The sequence below is a fragment of the Salpingoeca rosetta genome, assembly GCF_000188695.1.
Source record: "Salpingoeca rosetta unplaced genomic scaffold supercont1.18, whole genome shotgun sequence".
In the NCBI taxonomy this organism is placed as follows: domain Eukaryota; class Choanoflagellata; order Craspedida; family Salpingoecidae; genus Salpingoeca; species Salpingoeca rosetta.
In genome coordinates, this window is record NW_004754916.1 from 91,201 (window position 1) to 112,491 (window position 21,291).

A 21,291-nucleotide genomic window follows, 5' to 3' on the forward strand; every position below is an offset into this window, starting at 1 on the left:
TCAACGACGCTCCGCAGGTGGGCTTCAACGGGTCCACAGACGCGCCGATGCACACCACGTTTGTGGAGGGCGGGTCCGCCGTGGCCCTGACCACGGACGCGCTGCGTGTCTTCGACTACGACGACGACTACGTCCAGTCCGCGCTCGTGCGCATCGAGAACCTGATTGACCGCACCCTCGCCAACACGTTTGAGGTGCTCTCCGTCAACGCGTCCGCTGCGCCCGCCCTGAGCGTGCAGTACTTCCCGGACGGCTTCCTCTCCATCACGGGCAACGCCACGAAGCAAGCGTACCGCGCGCTCCTGCGCACGCTCACGTACGAGAACACGTTCCCCAACCCGTCGACGCAGCCGCGCATCGTGTCGCTCGTCATCAACGACGGCCGCCTCACCAGCGAGCCCTCGTACGCTGTGGTCGCCATCGACGCGCAGAACAACGCCCCCATGCTCGACCTCAACGGCGTGCTGGCGCCCAGCGTCAGCTCCTCGGCGCTCTTCATCCAGGGCCTGGGCGACGTCCCCGTCACCAGCAGCCAGTCGTATGTCACAGACTACGAAGGCGACCTGGTGCAGGGCATGAACGTCACCATCACGCCGCTCCCCGACGCGCCGTCAGAGCAGCTCTTCCTCACCTACACGCCGCCTCCCCCAGGCCACGTCGAGACGCTGTCCACGTCCACGCTCAACGCAGCCATCGCCTCCTCCTGCGCCACCGCGCCCACGTCGTTCTGCACGTCCGCCGTTCTCACCAGCGGCAGCGCAGGCGCCACCGTCTCCGACGTGCAGGTGGTGGTGGACATTGACCACCCGTACGTGGGCGAGCTCATCCTCACCCTCTCGCACGCAGGGCGCTCCGTGCAGCTCGTGGCCAACCCGGCCAGTGCCAGCGGCGCCTCGGGCCAGTGCGCCCTCGCCGACTTTGTCAACCTGCACTTTTCTGATCGCGCCAGCCAGAGCGTGACCACGCGCTGCGCCTCCGCAGAGGGCTACACGGGCTCTGTGCGGCCCGAGAACGCCCTCAGCGCCTTTGACGGCCTGGACATGGGCGGCGACTGGGTCCTGGAGGTGCAGGACACGGTGCGCTTCTTCTCCCACGGCTCCCTGCGCAGGTTTGCCCTCATCCTCACCTCCGGCACACGCACGTACACCACGTGGTCCGCCTCGCAGGCCGTGTCGCCGTCTGCGCCAAGCTCCATCCCGCTCAGCGTGTCCAGCGCCAGCGCCGTGGTCGACGCAGACGTGCACGTGCACCTGACCTCCGCCTCTGTGGAGGACGTGCGCGTGTCGCTCACGTCCGCGGCCGGCGCAGACGCGGGTGCCGCCCCCGTGGTGCTCAAGGACTTTGGCGCCGTCAACGGCCCTTGCTCAACCGCCAGCACGGGCTCCCTCGTGTTCGACACGCGCGTCGACAGCACGGCCGCCGGCCACGTCGCAGCAGCGGACACCTGCCCCGCATACCCGACCTCCATCCTGCAGCCCGCAGCGCCAGCGCAGCCCCTGCACGACCTGGTTGACCAGGTGTCGCTCGGCACGTGGTCCGTGCTCGTGGAGACGCGCGCGGGCGTGACGGCGACCGTGCACTACGTTGAGCTGCGCCTGGCGGAGCGGCCCAACGTTGAGGTTGGCTACGACGCGGCCCAGGGCCTGCTCACCATCCGTGGCGCAGACTCCGCCGACGTGTACACGTCCCTCCTGCAGACGCTGCGCTACAACAACCAGCAGGTTCTCCCCACCCCCGTGGAGCGCGTGCTCAGCTTTGTCGTGTCGGACGGCCAGGACAGCAACGCGGACGCCAACATCACCCTCACCACGCACAACCAGCCCATTCTCGACTTGGACACCGCCTCTGGCGACACGTCGCTGGACACGAGCGTCGTGTTTGTGGAGGGCGGCGCCGCGAGCCCCATCCTGCTCACGGACCAGTCCAGCCTCTCCACGGACGGCCTCTTCCAGATCCAGTCGGCACACGTGCGCCTGGACAACCCGCTCGACGGCGGAAACGAGACGCTCTCCTGGACCCCGACCAACGCCAGCACTGCCGCGGGCATCACGGCGGTAGCTCTCGATGCGGAGGCGCACGAGCTGCTGCTCACGGGCCTGGCGGGCCCAGGGGACTACCTCACGGCGCTGACAAACGTGCACTACCACAACAGCGACCGCAACCCGCACGCGGACCCGCGCGTCATCACCACCACCGTCACGGACACCGCCACCCTCACCAGCATTCCCCGCACCACCACCGTTTTTGTGCACCCGGTCAACGACCCTCCGGAGCTGTACAACGCCTCCCGCGCGGCCGCCGATGCCGTGTTCGTGGAAGGTGCTGCTGACGGCACGCCCGTCGTGTCGGAGGACCTGTTCGTCTTTGACGCCGACAACGCCTTCTTCACGCGGGCCATGTTTGCCATTGTGAACCCGCTCGACGGTGCGGGCGCGGAGTCGATTGTGCTGGACTCCCCCACCGCCACGGACCCCGCCGTGTTCACCGTTGCGGACGCCAGCAGCTGGCCATCGTGGTTTGCACCGCCGGGCAGCGTCGTCGTTCAGGCCACTGCCGTGGGCAACGTTACCCTCGACCAGTTTGTCGACGTGCTCCTCGGCGCCAAGTACATGAACACGGCCATCGAGCCCAACATGACCACGCGCCACGTGCGCTTCTTCATCCGCGACACGCTCAACGCATCCAACGTCGTGGACTCGTACATCTCCGTGCAGCTCATCAACGACAACGCGCCCGTGCTCTCGCTCGTGCCGCCGCCGTTTGACGCCACCTTCTTTGAGCCAAACGGCTCCTGCGTCCTGCACTGCACGGAGGCGCCGGTCTTCAACGGCAACTTCCTCATCACCGATGACGACCAGAACGACGTGTTCCCGCTGTACGGCGCCATGGTTGCCCTTCCCAACAACAGCGCCGACCTCGCCCTGGAGCGCCTCAGCGTCAGCGCCGCGCTCCTGGCACAGACCGGCCTCGACGCGCTGTACGTGCCGGACAACGGCACCCTCATCATCACCGGCGAGGCCACCGTTGGCGATTACACGCGCGTCCTGCAGACGCTCACCTACCACAACACGGCCGAGGAGCCCGACCCGGCGCAGCGGCTGCTGGCCCTGACTGTGTTTGACGGGCGCTGGGCCAGCAACGGGCTGTTGGTGCCGCTCTCCATCGTGCTCATCAACGACCAGACCCCGGTCATTGACCTCAACACGGCCACCGCCGATGCCAACATCGACACGCGCGTTGCGTTTGTGGAGGAGCAAAGCGCGCCCCTCCCGCTCGCACCCACGGCCCTGCTCTCCGACGCCGACTCGGGCTTCCTCCTGCAGTACCCGACCAACATCTCGCACGTCGTTGTGAACCTGACTGACGCCCGCGACGGCGCGCTCGAGACCATCGACGCCACCGCATCACCGGCGGTTGCCGTGCAGCGCGCCGGGCCGCACCTGCTGCGGCTCCAAGGGCCTTCGTCCCCCGCGGAGTTCACCGCTGTCCTGCGCACGGTGCGGTACACAAACGTGGCCGACGAGCCGCGGTACCCGCGCCATCGCGCCATCGCCTTCACCGCGTTTGACGCAGACTTTGCCAGCGACCCGGCCTATGCCATTGTCGACATCATCTCCGTGAACGACGTTCCCCGCGTGTTCCTCTCGGGCGGCACGCCGCCACCGACGCCAGCAGACGTCAACACAGCCTTCCTGTACACGGAGGGCCAGGGCGCCCTGCGCGTGGCGCCGGACGCCGTGCTGGAGGACGACGACAACACGCAGCTGCAGTGGCTCGATGTTGAGCTCGTCTCTCCCCCAGACGGCTTGAGCGAGAGTTTGAATGCCAATGCCACCGGCCCGGACGCCAACGTCACCGTGGTTCCTGCCACCGCTGCACACCATATGCTCAGGCTGCAGGGGCCGGCATCGCTCGCAGAGCTGCAGGCCGTGCTGCAGACGCTCACCTACACGCACAGCGAGTACGGCCCGGGCAACCCGGACACCTCGCAGCGCCAGGTGCGCGTGGTCGCCTTTGACGGCACAAACACCAGCGTGGTTGCCGTGGCGTTTGTGGGCTTTGACAGCGTCAACGACGCCCCGATTCTCAACCTCAACGGCGGCGGCGCCGACCCAGACTTCTCCGCGACGTTCACAGAGGAGCAGGGCCCCGTGCCAGCCGTCTCCGCGGCCCTCACCATCATGGACATTGACGGGCCCATCATCGATGCCGCTCGCGTCGCGTTCACCGTGCGGGATGCCGGCCTCGAATTCCTGGCCGTCAACACCACGAACTCCAACCTCACGGCCGCATACGACCCGGCAACGGGGGTGCTCGACATTACCGGCAATGCCACCACGCGCGAGTACGCCAGCGTGCTGGCCACCCTCACCTACGACAATCGCGCAGACGAGCCCACGCCGACCCCGCGCGTCCTCACCGTTACGGCAAGCGACAGCATCGCCTGGAGCGTGCCCGTGTACAGCACGGTGGCCATCGTGCTTGTCAACGACCCGCCACGCCTCTACTCCCCGGTCGTCGGGCGCACCTGGAACGTCACTTTCGTGGAGGACCACGCGCCCGCGGCCGTTGTCCCAGCAGACACGGTTGTGGAGGACGACGACGACGCGTTCTTCGTGCAGGTGACCGCCGTCCTGCACGCCGCACCGGACGCTGAAGCGGAGGTGATGCGCGGCAACACCACCACGGCCTCCGGGAACGCGCTCAACGAGACACTCACATATGACGCAGGCACGGGCGCCACCACACTGCTGGCGCAGGGATACGTGTCGCTCGACGATGTCATTGACTATCTGCGCAGCCTCGTCTACGAGAACCTGTCCGATGCACCCACGCCGAGCGTCGTGCGTCGCATCACCACCACCGTGTCTGACCCGCACTTTGCCCCCTCAAACGCGTTTGTCACCAACATTCGCGTGCAGCCGCACAACGACGCGCCCGTGCTCACCGCAGCCACGACGGAGCTCGACGCCATTGCCGAGGACGCGTCCCTGCAGGAAAACAACGGCACAGACGTCTATGCGCAGCTCCGCTCCCTCATGCAGGACTTTGACGCCGCGCCGCAGTTTGGCGTGGCCGTGGTTGGCGTGGACACGTACGGTGGCGAGTGGCAGGTCGCTGTTCCGGTTGTACCTGTCGACACGGGCATGTCCTCCGGCAGCAGCAACGCCACTGGCATGTCTGCAAACGCCACCACGGCAATGCCAACGACAGTGCCCACTGGCCCAATGTTCCGGTGGCAGGCCGTTCCCGCCAACGCCAGCATCACGTCCGCCTTCTTGCTGCCGCTCACAGATCCGTTCACCATTCGCTTCGTGCCCAAGAAAGACTTCTTTGGGCGCGCCGACCTCACGTTTGTGGCCTGGGATCACACACAGGGCGCACCCCTGCAGGCCAACGTGGACGCGACGTACGCATCCGACGGCGCTTTCAGCCGCGACACGAGCGTGGTCGCCATCGACGTTGAGTCTGTGAACGACGTTCCCGTGGTGCTGCTGGAGGGCCCCGCGGCAGCCGCTGCGCGCAACGGCGACGGCAACGCCACAGCCACGTTTGTGGAGCAGGGCGGCGCCGTCTCCATTGTCAACAGCACGGGCCTGTCGCTGTGGGACGTGGACAACTTCCAGCTGCAGTACGTGGACATTGACGTGACCAACCCGCGCGACGGCGACGCAGACGTGCTGCTGATCCAGGCTGAGACGGAGATTGAGGGCCTGGTGGTGGAGCGCATTGACGCGTGGCACGTGCGGCTGGGCGTGGGGGCGTCGCCATCCAACGCCAGCCACGCGCCGCTGTACGACGACCTGCAGTACCGGGACAACCAGACGGTGCGGCTGGAGGCGGCGCTGCGCAGCCTGGCGTACAACAACACGCTGGACGAGCCAAGCCTGGAGACGCGCGTGGTGCGCGTGGGTGATGGTTCCAGATAGATCGTCGATAAAGACATCTTACGGCACCGAAGATTGCCTTCTGGCTATCGACTGATCAAAAAGCCCGGTTATGGCCGCTTGCATATTAATCGGCTTCGCACGCATTCGTCTGAAATTTTCATGTTACAAGGAGCGCAAGACGTACGTGGGAGCACGGCGGGCCTGTGCGGCTGCTGTCTGCGGGTGCGTTTGGCGTTTCTGACGAGGACCACGAGGCCGAGTTCCCGATGCAGGCTGCGAGCGTGCGGTTTGTGTCAGCGGGAGACGTTGATGCCGCGGACGAGGCGCTGTGGGTTGACGCGGGCGTTGTCGGTAGCGTGCCTGGGCTGAGCAGCTGGTACAACGCGACGACGCGGACGCTGAGCGTGCGTGGGCCTGCGCCGTACAGCGCGTACGCGGCTGTGCTTGCGACGCTGACGTACAACAACAGCGCCGAGGAGCCTGAGCCTGGCCCGCGGGCGGTTGAGATTGTTGTTGACGACGGCGTGTTTGAGAGCGCGCCAGCGCGCGTTGACTTTGACGTTGCTGTGATCAACGACCGGCGGCCCGTTGTGTATGTCGGGGATGCCGGGAACGGCGTTGTGAACGCGAGCGTGGTGTTTACGGAGGAGGGCCCAGCGGTGTCTGCTGTTGGCGCAGATGCCGGGATCACGGACGCGGACAGCGGGGACCTTGCGCTTGCTGCTGTGCGTGTTGTGCTTGTTGACGGACGGGATGGTGTGCTCGAGGAGCTGTCTGCGACGGACGGCGGGAGCAGCAACATCAGCGTGGAGTACAACAGCACGGCGGACCCGTATGTGCTTGTGCTGCGCGGGCCTGCGCTGCGCACCGAGTTTGTGGCGGCGCTGTCGACGCTGACGTACCGGAACGTTGCGGATGAGCCGAGCGGGGCTGATGTGGTTGCTGACGGAGACGACGGCAGCGCGCGGCGGACGCTGATGGTGACGGTTGACGACGGCCTGTTTGTGAGCGAGCCCGCCTACACCCACATTGAGATTGCCATGGTCAACGACGAGCCGCTGTTTGACGCCGGTGGCAATGGCATGCCGGACTCGACTGTGACGTTCTTTGAGGCGTCTCGCCCTCTGCTGCTGTTCGACCCGCAGTCGGCTGTGACAGACTCCGACGACACCATCCTGCAGAACGCCAGCATTGTGCTCTCTCCAACACCAGACTCGCCAGACGAGTACCTCATTGTTGCTGACCAGGGCACCTCCATCACCGTCACGGCCACCAATGACGACACCGTGTTTGAACTTCGCGGTCCTGCGCCGCTGAGCGAGTTCACTGCCGTGCTTCGTGCCGTTGCGTATGTCAACACAGTGACAGACCCGCGCAAACCCACGGGCGGCTCCCGCATTGCAACGGTGACGCTTGACGACGGGCGCGCGCGCTCCGAGAGCACCGCCACCATCCAGTTCCAGGCTGTCAACGACGAGCCCGTGCTGGACATTAGCGGGCCAGCGGTGCCTGGTCGCCAGTACGCGACAGAGTTTGTCGAGGAGCAGGCGTGGCCCGTGCCCGTGGTGAGCGAGAACCTCACCCTGACCGACTCTGACAACACCACACTTGTTGCTGCCCGCGTTGTGATGCAGCCTGTGCCCGACCAGGAGAACGAGACGCTGCTCTGGGACACGACGCTTGCGGCTTCCGCTGGCCTGACTGCAGCCTACAACGTGTCGAGCGGCGAGCTGACCATTGGCGGCGAGGCGGCCGTTAGCGACTACGAGGCCCTGCTGCGCACGCTCGCGTATTTCAACAACGAGGACGAGCCATCCCCTGCAGATCGCCTTATCCGCATCTCTGCCTTTGACGGCCTTGCGTGGAGCATTCCGCGCACAACCACGCTGAAGATTGTGCTCACCAACGACCCGCCGCGCCTGTACTACCCGGGCGATGCACCCGACGTCAACTACGTCGAGGACGCGCCCCCGGTGCTTGTATTTGACCAGGGCCTGTACCTGCAGGACGACGATGACCTGGACATGCAGACGGCGATGGTCACCATCGACAACGTGCAGGACACGGATCACGAGTTCCTCACGTTCGCTGACAGCCCGGTTGCCACGGGCATCACCGCCTTCCGCACCAACGACACCACCCAGCTCAGCTTTGCTGGCGTCGACAGCATTCAGCACTACCTGCGTCTGCTGCGCTCGGTTCGCTACCGTAACACCGACCAAGGCCCCACCACATCCGTGCTGCGCTCCATCACCCTGCAAGTTCGCGATGCGCAGGGTGGCCTGAGCAACCTCGTGCAGGTCTACGTCAACGTGAGCGCCGTGAACGACGCACCTGTCCAGGATGAGCACACCACACAGCTGCCTGCCGTGCCGGAGGACGTGGGCACCAGCAACACCGCCAACCCTGGCCTGCCCATCCTGAACGCGATTGTGGACTCGACGGATGTGGACGACGACGCCGTGATGGGGATGGCCATCTTCTCTGCCGACTCCGCCAACGGCACCTGGCAGTGGCAGCCCGCCACCGGCAGCGCTTGGAACGACGTTCCCAGCGACACCAGCGTGACCAACGCCGTGCTGGTTGCCGCTGGACCCGCGTCGCGCCTGCGCTTTGTGCCCAACGCCAACTACCACGGCAGCGCGGCCCTCTCCTACTACGCCTGGGACCAGACGCAGGGCAGCGAAGGAGACCTGGTTGACGCATCCGTTCGTCCGCAGACCGGCGCCCTCTCCGACGCGCCGAGCCACGTGGCCATCACCATCCTCAGTGTCAACGACCGCCCTGTGCTCGACGCAGCGCGTGTTGCCAACTTTCCCACCGTCCTGGAGGACGTCCCGCCCAGCAACAACTCTGGCCTGTCCATCCCGGAGCTGCTCAACGGCTCGGTGTTCGACCCAGACCTGCTGCTGCACAATGGCGTGCGCCTTCCCGATACCAGCGTGGACGGCATTGCGGTGACGGGCGCAGACAGCGCCAACGGCGTGTGGGAGTGGTCGTCTGACGGCGGCGCGTCCTGGACCGCCGTCGACACGGACGTGGCCCCCGCACAGGCGCTGCTGCTGCTCTCGGAGCCACGGTTCCGCCTGCGCTTCCTCCCTGCCGCGCACTTCCACGGCACCGTGCCGCTCACCTTTGTTGCGTGGGACGGCACCCGCGGTACGTGGGGCCAGACGGCCAGCACGCTCTCATCGGACGCAGACGAGCCCTTCAGCCTCGCCTCCGCCACCGCCCACCAGGAGGTGGCGTCGGTCAACGACCAGCCGGTCCTGCAAGCCGGAACACAGACGGAGGCCATCTTCGAGGACATCCCCGATGCGGAGAACGCTGGGCTGTCGACCGCTTACCTTCTCCAGCAAGGGTCTGCGGCCGACAACGATTCGGATGCCACGCTGGGTGTTGCACTTGTCCGCCTAGAGTCGCTGAACGGCGAGTGGCAGTTCACCCTGGACAGCAATGCAACGTCCGTGACGTGGACGCCCGTGTCGGCCAACACGTCCGACGCGCGTGCAGTTGTGCTCACATCCGCCGACACGGTGCGGGTGCGCTTCGTGCCCAACCCCAACTACTACGGCAGTGCTGAACTCGAATTCCGCGCCTGGGACCAGACAGATGGCGCGGCGAGCGGCTCCGTGACTGGTGTCAGCCTCGTCAAGACAGTCGCGCTCAAACCGGCCTTCAGCGATGACACGCGTACCCTGCACCTCAACGTGACGCAGGTCAATGACTCACCCGTTGTCAGCACGAGCCTGGTCACGCTGCCGACCATCGACGAAGACACGCCGCCCGCAAACATCACGGGCGCCACGTTTGAGTCTCTGCTGGACGCGGACGTGAGTGACGTTGACGACTACTCGGACTACGGCGTTGCCGTGATTGCGCTCGACCGCCGCAATGGCGAGTGGCAGTTCCGCAACGGCTCGCACACCGCTTGGGTCACCTTCCCTGGTGGCATCGCAGAGACCTCTGCAATGCTCCTGAGCAAGACCAGCACCGTGCGCTTTGTGCCATTCAAGGACTTCTACGGCATCGCTGACCTTCAGCTGCGCGTGTGGGATATGACCCAGTACACGCTTGGCCAGCAACACGTGGACGCACAAAACACCAGCCCATTTGACAGCTTCAGCGCACAGGTTGTGGACGTGCGAGCACCGGTTGAGTCTGTGAACGACGTTCCCGTGGTGCTGCTGGAGGGCCCCGCGGCAGCCGCTGCGCGCAACGGCGACGGCAACGCCACAGCCACGTTTGTGGAGCAGGGCGGCGCCGTTTCCATTGTCAACAGCACGGGCCTGTCGCTGTGGGACGTGGACAACTTCCAGCTGCAGTACGTGGACATTGACGTGACCAACCCGCACGACGGCGACGCAGACGTGCTGCTGATCCAGGCTGAGACGGAGATTGAGGGCCTGGTGGTGGAGCGCATTGACGCGTGGCACGTGCGGCTGAGCGTGGGTGCGTTGACTTTGACGTTGCTGTGATCAACGACCGGCGGCCCGTTGTGTATGTCGGGGATGCCGGGAACGGCGTTGTGAACGCGAGCGTGGTGTTTACGGAGGAGGGCCCAGCGGTGTCTGCTGTTGGCGCAGATGCCGGGATCACGGACGCGGACAGCGGGGATCTTCCGCTTGCTGCTGTGCGTGTTGTGCTTGTTGACGGACGGGATGGTGTGCTCGAGGAGCTGTCTGCGACGGACGGCGGGAGCAGCAACATCAGCGTGGAGTACAACAGCACGGCGGACCCGTATGTGCTTGTGCTGCGCGGGCCTGCGCTGCGCACCGAGTTTGTGGCGGCGCTGTCGACGCTGACGTACCGGAACGTTGCGGATGAGCCGAGCGGGGCTGATGTGGTTGCTGACGGAGACGACGGCAGCGCGCGGCGGACGCTGATGGTGACGGTTGACGACGGCCTGTTTGTGAGCGAGCCCGCCTACACCCACATTGAGATTGCCATGGTCAACGACAAGCCCGTTTTCGACGGCGACGCATACAGCGGTGCCCCTGTGGTCGTGGAGTTCGTGGAGGGCGAGGGCCCGTTGCTGCTCTTTGCGAACGGCACACTGGCTGACGCCGACGACACCATCCTGCAATCTGCCGTGGTGTCGCTCAACGCTCGCCCCGATGGCGATCAGGAGTTTCTGCTGGTCAACCTAACGGGCACGGCGCTGACACGCGTGGATGTGTCTGACACGGTGCTGCGCCTGCAGGGACCCGATACCGTGGCCAACTTTGAGCGCGCCTTGCGCTCCCTCGCGTACAACAACACGATTGCGCGCCCAGGGAAGCCCACAGCCATCACCCGCATCGTCACCGTGACAGTGGACGACGGCCGGCGCAACAGCTCTGCTGTAACCGCCACTGTGACGTTTGCCGCCGTCAACGACGCACCCATCCTCGCCCTGAGCCCAACGTCCTTTGACTTTGAGGCGACGTTCGTGGAGGAACTGGGGCCTGTCCTGGTCGTGTCGCCGGCGCTCTCCCTGGTGGATGTGGACAACACGTCCCTCAGCTGGGCCAGTGTCACGCTCAGCCCCGTCCGCAACGGCCGCAACGAGTCGCTCTGGGTCAACGCGTCTGACACCGGCCTCACCTGGTCCTATGATCACGGTTCTGGGGAACTGCGCATTGTCGGGCCGGCGCCCGTTGAGTCCTTTGAGCAGGTTCTGCGGACCACGCGCTACAACAACGAGCTGGACGAGCCAGATGCCACCGAGCGCACCGTGACGTTTGTGATGAGCGACGGCCTGGCCGACAGCATTGCGCGGCAGACGCGCCTGAACATCTCGCTCACCAATGACCGCCCGTTTGCGGACTTTGAGTGGGAGACATCGCGCCAGCGCGCCGACTACAATGCATTTACGCACCTGCCGACCACGCCGGCGCTTCGCACGTTTGTGGAGGGCACGGCACCGGTGCCAGTGGCCGACAACCTCCGCGTTGGTGATGACGACAACACACGCCTGATCCAGGCCACGGTGAACATTGCTAATGTCTTGGACGCGGGCCTGGAGGTGCTGTACTACTATGAGACAGACAGCCGCATTGTCAGCTTTGCCTCCAACGGCACTCACACGCTGACGCTGAGTGGGCTTGCGCCCGTGGCCGCGTGGAACCGTGTCCTCTCCTCTGTCGCCTACGCCAACCTGGACACGAACCCAGACACGTCCGCGCCACGTCGCATCGACATCACCGTCAGCGACGGCGAGCTGACAAACGTGGCTACGGAGCCCGCACTCGTCACCGTGGTTGCACGCAACAACGTGCCGCACGTTGTTCCCAGTGCTGTTGGCAGCACGCACCTGACCACCATTTTGGAGGACGAGACGGAGAACGACGGCACCCGCGTATCGAGTGTTGCCGTGGACAGCGTGCAGTTTACGGATGCCGACGAGACCACCGCGTTTGGTGTCGCCATTGTCAACGCCAGCGATACCCTCGGCACCTGGCAGGTGGCGCTGGCCAGCGAGAGCGCTGTTGCTGGCAACGGCACCGTGATGTACACCTGGGTGGACGTCGATGCGTCGTCGCTTGCCCCGTCCTCTGCAGCCATCCTGCTTGGGCCCAACGACCGCGTGCGCCTCGTTCCCAACACGCACGCCAACGGCGTCACAGGCCTGGATGTGCGCGGATGGGATCTCACGGGCGGCGTCAACGCGTCCACTTCTCCCCAGGACATTTCTGTGCTGCTTGCCGACACGGAGCGCGGGCCCTTCACGGCCGACGTGCTGCCCGTGCAGCTGACGGTGACGGCGGTGAACGACGCGCCGTGGTTTGTGACCATGACGAACGTGACCACGCCAGAGGACGTTGCCCTGACGCTGCCGCAGGTGGTGCTGAATGACGTGGATGCTGCCGAGGCACCTTCCTCGCCCTACACGGTGACGGCGGCTGCGTCTGTTGGCGGCCTGCGCGTGAACGATTCGGACGCGTTCCAGCCCCAACTCACCTTCTCGCGGCCGCTGGCCGAGGCAAACGCCCTCCTGGCGAACCTTGCTTTCCTTGGGCCCGCCAACTACCATGGCATGGCCACCATCACCATCACCGCCAGTGACAACGGCATCGCGGGCGTTGGCCAGCCGCTCGAGGCTGCCACCACCGTGCACGTGCGCGTGCTGCCTGTGAACGACCAGCCCGTGTTTGAGCACGCGCTTGCGTCGCCCTTCGAGGTGTTTGAGAACGACGTCGCCGACGGCACGGGCTCCCGCATCTCGGACAACGCTGTCGTGATTGGCGTTGGCGCCAACGTGACGGGCGAGGGCGTCTTCTCCGATGTGGACGAACCCACCGCTTCGGCGCTCGGCCTGGCGCTCACGGCTGTCGATGCCACGCACGGCAACTGGTCTTACCGCACCGCAGACATGCCTGCCGGTGTGTGGACGCGCATCACGGCTGCGGATGCCATCGGGGAGGAGAACGCGCTTGGCCTGCCGCCATCCGCCTTGCTCCGCTTCGTGCCCACGGCCTTCTACTATGGCCCGGCCACGTTCACCGCCCGAGGGTGGGACCAGGGCGAGCGCTCAGCCGCCGCGCGTGCCAGCGGCACTGCGGTCACGAGCCTCAACGCGACCACGTCCCTTGTGCGTGCTGACGCACCCTTCAGCCAGCAGCCGCTGGTGGCCACGGTGCAGGTCTTGCCCGTGAACAACGGGCCCGAGGCGTTTGCGCCGGCCGCCCTCACCATGTGGGAGGACATGGGGCCCTTCAACGTCACGGCCGTGTCCGTGTTTGACCGCGACGCCGATGTTGCTGGCGGCGTGACGACGACCGTGCGCGTGAGCACCGGAACGCTGGCCACAACGGCAACTGCTGGTTGGAGCTCCCAGCTGGTTCTGGCCGGGTATGTGGCGGACGTCAACGCCGCACTCGCCACCTTGCAGTTTGACCCGCCCCAGGACTTTGTGGGCGATGCCATTGTGACCCTGAACGTGACGGACCACGGGCGTTTCGGCGCCGGTGCTGGCCCCAAGACAGCTGTGGCGCAAACTACCATCACCGTGCAGCCGCTCAACGACAGGCCCGTGTTCGCCACCACCGACCCCGTGCCACCGCCGCAAGCGCTGCGCTCCATCCTTGAGGACGTGCCCGTCGCTGACAACGACGGCACGCCCGTGCAGGACCTGCTGGCGCTGGCATCGGACGTGGATGCCGGCACCGTGCTTGGCGTGGCCATCGTGGAGGTGCACAACGCGTCCTTGGGCGTGTGGCAGTACCGCGCAAATGCGTCCGCTGCTCCCGGCTCCCCCGACGCGCAGTGGCGCAACATGTCTGCCATGGCGACCCGCGACGACGCCGCCCTGCTGCTGGGTAGCGAGGCGTGGGTGCGCTTCCTTCCGTTCCTCAACGTGTTTGGCACCGTGCAGCTGCGCTTCAAGCTGTGGGACCAGACGGACGGCGGCGTGAGCGGCCAGGACAACGCGGACACCACGGGGCCCGCACCCACCAGCGCTTACAGCCTGCAGACGGCGACGGCGCTGCTCGACGTGCTGCCCGTGAACGACGTCCCCGTCGTCTCCAGTACGCACCCCACCAACGTGTTCACCTTTGTCGAGGACGGCGCGCCCGTGCGCGTGGCGCAGGCCGTCTCCGTGGTGGACGTCGATGACACCACGCTCACGGAGATGCGCTGCGTCGTGTCCGGCATCCGGGACGAGGGCAGCGAGGCATTGCTGCTGGACAGCCCCGCGCACGGCCCACACGCCCTCAGCATCACCCGCACCGCCACCACGTTTGAGCTGCGCCTGAAGCCGTTCAACAACGGCGAGCGCACGCTGGCGCAGGTGCGCGACTGGATTGCGGCTGTCCGCTACGTCAACACGGCCGACGAGCCAACACGCGGCCGCCGCACTCTCACCTTCACCGTCCTGGACCACGTTGGCGAGAGCCTGCCGTTTGTCACGTCCGTCGTCATGTCCATGATCAACGACCACTTGCCCGCGCTCGCGGCTGAGGCCGACGGCGCCACCATCACGTTTGTGGAGGGCACAGCCGGCGACAGCGTGGCCCTGCTTGGCCCGGGCACCGTCAACGTGTCTGACGCGGACCACGCGGACCAGTTCTACATCCAGCGCGCCGTGGCCACACTCACCCCTGCACCGGACGGTGATGCCGTGGAGCAGCTGAGCGTGGACGCGCAGAACCTCACTGCCACATATGCCAGCGCGGGTGGCGTGGGCGTGCTCGAGGTTGTGGGCGCTGGCGCGTTTGGCCTGTACGAGCAAGTGCTGTCCAGCCTGGCGTACGTGAACAGCGCTGAAGAACCGACGCTTGGCGATCGCACAGTCTCGCTGGTGATCAACGACGGCTTGTTCAACAGCACGCCGCCCGTCACCCTCACCGTGAGCGTGGTTGGCATCAACGACCAGCCGCCCACCGTGCTCTTTGCTGGTAACACGCCCACAGGCACGGCAGCCTTTGTGGAGGAAGGCCCCGCTGCGCCAGTCATGCCCGCGGTGACGCTTGGGGACGCCGACTCGGGCGTGTCTGTGATTACCGCGGCTTGGTTGCGGCTGCCTCAGCACGTGGACGGTGCCGGCAGCGAAGCGCTGGCCCTGAACAGCGCGGCGCAGTCGCTGGCCAGCAGCGAGGGCGTTACCGTCTCCATTGGCGACGATGGCGCCGCTCTCAACCTGACTGGCACGGCCACACCGGCCACGTACCAGGCCATCCTCCGCGGCGTGTTGTACGACAACACGGCGGTTGAGCCAAACCACCCGGACTGGCGCGAGGTGCAGGTTCGCGTGTCTGACGGCGACCTCCTCAGCTCCCCAACGCACGTCAACGTGTCCATTGTGCGTGTCAACGACGTGCCCACGCTCGACCTGGGCGGCAGCGCCCTCCCCGGCGACGGCTTTGTGCTGTCGTACACGGAGGGCGATGGCACCGTCCGCGCCGTTGCTGCCGACGCGGTGGTTGGCGACGTCGACAACACCGTGCTTGAGGCACTGGAGGCGCGCCTGTCCCCGTTCCCGGACGGCGCCGCGCTGGAGATGATCAACATGACCGTCAACACCCCGGCAACGCCCAACCTGTGGCTTGCTTCCGGCACCAACGCGACGCGCGTGGTTGTGCGCGGCCCGGCACCGCTGGCAGAGTTTGTCACGGCGCTGCGGTCGCTCACATACACGCACGCGGGCGCCATGCCTGGCAACCCGGACACGCGGCCACGCGCGATTGAGGTGCGGGCGAGCGATGGCGATGGCTGGTCCGCGACGGCCACCTCGTCCATCGTCTTCACAGCCGTCAACGACGCGCCGCGCATTGATCTCAACGGCAAGGCGCCCGGTATCGGCTACCAGACCACGTTTGTGGAGGAAGGCGATGCGGTGGCCATTGCCAGCACCAACGCGTCCTCGATTGTGGACGTGGACAACTCCACGCTGGCCTCGTTGACCGTCACCATCACCAACCCGCTCGACGGGCCTGCCCAGGAGGTGCTTCGGGTCGACACCAACGCCTCCGCCGCCGCAGCCATCCCCACAGCGCAGATTGCGGTGGCGTACGACGTGGCCACCAGCACGCTCACGGCAAGCGGCGTTGCCCCTGTTGCCGGCTACGTGGCTGTCCTGCAGTCGCTTGCCTACCAGAACCTGGCGGATGAGCCCTCGCCGCAGCCGCGCATCCTGCACGTGGTGGCCAGCGACGCGCTGCGCGACTCCCTCCCTGCCGTGTCGCAGATCAACATCCAGCTCATCAACGACGCACCAGCGCTGCACCTTGGCGCCGCCAGCACCGACCCGCAGGCCCTCAACTTCTCCACCGTCTACGTGGAGAGCACGAGCCCCGGCGCCGCGCTTGCCGCCACAGCCAGCGACCTGTACCTGAACGACGACGACAACGCACAGCTGTCGCGCGCCACCGTTGAGCTGCTCAATGCGGCAGATGGCGCAGACGAGGGCCTGTACCCGCCCGTGACCGGCTTGAACGGCGGCGTCGCCGTCGGAACCGGAACGCACATGCTCGAGCTGAGGCTGAACGCGTCGCTGGCAGACTGGCGCGCCGTCCTAGCCGCCACCACCTACAGGGACGCGTCCGAGAACCCGACAGTTGGCGACGACCGCGTGCTTCGCGTGCGCGTGTTTGATCCTGTTGGCGCCGGGTCTGCGCCCGCGTACGTGCACGTGCGCATTGCACCAGTGAATGACGCGCCCATGTTCTCGTACACGGCCTCCTTTGGTGCCGCCGCACCGACCCTCAACTACACAGAGGACGCCTCGCCACTGCCGCTTGCGCCGTCTGGCGTTGTCCGCGACTACGACAACACGCACCTTGCGCGCGCCACGTTCGTCCTGGAAAACCTGCAGGACGTTGGCCTGGCGCAGCAGACGGAGGTGCTCTCCGTTGACCGCGCCCTTGCGCAGGCCAACGGCATCTTCGTGGACTACGACCGTTCCGGAACGCTGCGGCTCGTTGGTGACGCGCCCGTGGCCGCATACCAGGCGCTGCTGCGCACGCTCACCTTTGTGCACTACAGCCAGAACCCCACGGCAAGCCCGCAGCGGCGCATCTCGGGCTACTTCTCCGACGGCATCGACAACGGGCTCATGCAGCTCGTGTTCGTCAACGTCATTCCCGTGAACGACGCGCCCGTCGTGAGCGCTTCGGGCAGTGGCGTCTTCATCCAGCACGGCGAGCCCGTGCGCGTGTTTGATGCGGTTGCCCTCACTGACGAGGAGAACAACCACCTGCAGAACGCGAGCGTGTGGATTGCCGATGCGCAGGACGACGCGCTGGAGAACCTCACACTCACCTACACCCCGCCGCCCATTGAGAACAGCGCCGCTGGCCGCAAGCTCGGCCTTGCCACCACCACCGCCATCGACACGCCGTGCGCGGACGAGCCAGGCTTTCTGTGCGCCGAGGACACCATGTCCCTCGCGGCGTCCGCCAGCGCGCCCAACACGGGCGCGGTCTCTGCCGTGTTTGTGTCCATGCAGCTGCAGCACGACATGCTGGGCGATGTTCGCGCATACCTCGAGCACGACGGCGTGCGCGTGCTGTTGTTTGACCGCCTCAGCGCCTCCACCAGCACCGCAGCAGGTGCGGGCGACTGCCAGGCCACCACTGCCCTGTTCCACTTTGCAGACGGCGCGGGCACGCGTGCCAACCAGGCCTGTGCCCGTGACACGGGTGCTGGGGAGCCGCTCGCGTCCTCCATCGAAGGCAGCTTTGCGCCCGCATCGTCGCTGGCCGCCTTTGTTGGCCACGCTGCCGACGGTGACTGGACGCTGCAGGTTGTCGACACGTACCTGCCCTACCGCTTTGGCCAGCTGCTCGATTGGTCTCTCGTCGTCACCGTGGGCACGCGCAACATCACGCTGTCGCCCGAGCTCGTTGCCGCCTCGGGCCCACCAGCGGTTGCCCTGCCCACGACTCCGTACACGTCGCTCTCCGACGTGCCGCACTCCGGGGTGGTCACGGACGTGGACGTGGCCGTGTTCCTCAGCCTTCACGACAGCGCCACGGAGGTGCGCCTTCGCCTGGCCCACCCCGACGGCACAGCCGTGCAGCTGCTGACCAAGATTGGCGGCGGGTGCGCCTTCCAGGGCACCGGCGCCGTTGTCCTTGACGGCAGCGCCGCGTCCCCCATCACCTTCAACCAGCTGTGTGTGGACCTGAGCAGCGGCCGCTACTTTGCCAGCGAGCCGCTGTCCACCTTCCACGACAAGCTCGCCGCGGGCGAGTGGTCCCTCACCGTGGACCAGGTCGATGTCGGCTACGTTGCCCTGCACGGCTGGGCGCTCTCCCTCACCACGCGTCCGAACGTCGGCGTGTCGTACTCGGCGTCCCAGCACGCACTGTCGCTTGTGGGCGAGGACACGCTCGAGGTGTACAGCGTGCTGCTGCGCTCCATCACCTACCGCAACGACCGCTACCGCCCCACCGGCACCAGCCGCGACGTGCGCGTGCGTGTTGCCGATGCCGACCCATCCAACGTGGCAGGCGTCACCGTCCTCGTGCACCGCGCCGCTGTGGTGTCGCTCGGCGCAACGCCAGCCATGCTCAACAACACGGCCGCCACATTTGTGGAGAAGGGCCCTGCCATCACCATTGCCCCAGCGGCTTCCATTGAGTACGACGACGTGTTCGTGCTGTCTGGCGCCACCGTGCGCATCACCAACGTGCTTGACAACGGGTTTGAGAGCTTGGCCGCGAACGTCTCCCACCCGCTCCTCACCGTCTCAGCGGCCACACAAGACAGCACCGAGCTGGAAGTGAGCGGCGAGGCGCCCGTGGCCGTGTACGAGGACTTGCTGCGGAACATCCTGTACACCAACCTGGATCGCGACCCAGACAACACGACGCGCCTGGTGGCCGTCACCGTCCGCGATACGGCCAACCTCTTCAGCGACGTGCACTTCTCCCACATCACCATTGGGCCTGTCAACGACCCACCAGAGCTTGTTGTCGGCGCTGGCGATCCATATACGCTGGCGACGAGCGAGCACGTGGAGCACGGCGGCCCAACGCAGGTCCTTCCCGTCGGCGCAACCTTGTTCGACGCAGATTCGCCAACGCTCAGCTCGGCCACCGTCAAGCTCCTGAACAGCCTGGACGTGTCAATGGACACGCTGCAGCTGAATGACCCGGCCTTTGTCTCGGATGTGTCCACGACCGTCGTGCTGTGCGCGTCCATCCCGTCTTTCGTGCCGTGCCCGCACAGCCTGCCCCAGACGGTGCTCACGCTCACCCCGGCCCCGCAAACAACAGCGACCGTGGCGCAGATGCTGCAGGCCCTCTCGTCCGTCACGTACAACAACACGGCGGACGAGCCAGACCCGGGCCCGCGCTACTTTGAGCTCTCCGTCTCTGACGGCGAAGACACGAGCATCCTGCAGTACGTGCGCATGGACATTGTCCTCGTCAACGAGAACCCGCCCAGCCTCTCGCTGGACCCATGCGAGTGCACTGGGCAGACATTGGCCGGCGCACCAGAGGGATACGGCTCGTTTTGCTTCAACCACGCAAACCCGTTCCCGGACGAGAACGGGCCCTTCTGCTTCGTGCGCCCGTCATGTCCAAAGGCGCAGGCGACAGTGCAAGGCCTCTTCTTCGCGTACTGCTCTGAGCTGCAGTACACCGAGGGGCAGGCGGCGCTTCGCCTGGCTGGAAACGGCTCCATCTCCGACAACGACGACCCTGCCCGCTTCCCGCTGTACAGTCTGCAGGCTGTCCTGGTCGACGCTGAGCCACAGGAGCGGCTCTTCCTTCTGGAGGACGTGGCCACACCTGCCGGCCTCAACGTCACCTACAACGCAACTTCGGGCACCTTGCGCGTTGCTGGCGAGGCGCACCTCTCCACATACGTGGCCGTGCTGCAGCAGCTCGCGTACACCAACAACGCGGAGGAGCCTCTCGACCAGAACCGGCGCGTGCTGGTCACGGTCTACGATGGTGCATCAGACAGCAACACGGTTTCGCGAATCATTGAGGTCAACCTCATCAACGACCAGACGCCCGTGGTTGATCTGAGCGGCGACGCTGCTGCGGGCATCGACTACGACAACGTCACCTTTGTGGAAGAGGGCGCGGACGTCAGCGTGGTGGATGCGCAGCGCCTGACGGTGCGCGACGATGACTCTGGACCTTTCCTCATGCAGTGGGCCAGCGCCACCATTGTCAACGGCCAGGACGGCAGCGCAGAGCAGCTGTACGTCACGGCAACGTCGCCCAACATCACGTCCGTGGTGTACACGCCAGCAAACTACACGCTGGAGCTGCGCGGTGCGGCGGAGGCGAGCGAGTACGAGCGTGTGCTGCGCACGCTCATGTACGGCAACAGCGCGGACGAGCCGCAGCCGCCGACAGAGCGCAACATCAGCGTTGTGGTCGCAGACGACAGCCACGTGAGCGCGGCGGCGGTGAGCAGGGTGCGCATTGAGCTGACCAACGACGCACGCTGGCCTTTCGACCTAAGAACCTCTCTTGCTTCAGCCCCTTAACACTTAGATGCCTGGTTTGATTAACCAGGTGCAACTATGCGGTATGAGTTATCGTGTATAGCTCACAGCTGCTATATACTCCTGGTGGCCACCGACTCTTTCCGAGGTGTATGTTACACTAGATGGCACCCCAGTCTGGTAATGCGGCAGGATCCCCTGTAGCTGAGACGTGGCTTCTGTGATCACGCGACCTCAGGTATTCGGTTAGACTAACGGGGTCAAAAGACGTGACGTCAGGGTCCCCTATACGATCTTTAGGGAATCAGGGCACTGCCGGATCCCACGACGCCGGTCGGACACCACTGCGCGGATGTTTGTTGCATCAACTTTTCCACAGTAGTCTGATTTGGGTAGTAACTCCGAACCATAGGAATGACAAGGTATCCAGTACAAGAGACATCGCAGCTGGACGCGGGCTCGTGAGCGCATCGCATATTGATGGAGCGCGTGGCACAATAGCAGAAT

General features: G+C 65.8%; 1 protein-coding gene across 1 annotated transcript in view; it reads left to right on the forward strand.

Annotated features, from left to right (window-relative positions):
- Positions 1–21,291, forward strand: part of PTSG_12444 (uncharacterized protein) — a gene marked incomplete at its 3' end in the record, with an annotated part of 38,551 nt that overhangs the window by 7,277 nt on the left and 9,983 nt on the right. Inside the window, exons 4-7 of the mRNA XM_004991759.1 lie at positions 18–5,903; positions 6,083–10,303; positions 10,339–17,923; positions 17,969–20,754. Of these exons, the coding sequence (XP_004991816.1) occupies positions 18–5,903; positions 6,083–10,303; positions 10,339–17,923; positions 17,969–20,754 (20,478 nt within the window). The remainder of the gene's footprint in view (positions 1–17; positions 5,904–6,082; positions 10,304–10,338; positions 17,924–17,968; positions 20,755–21,291) is intronic.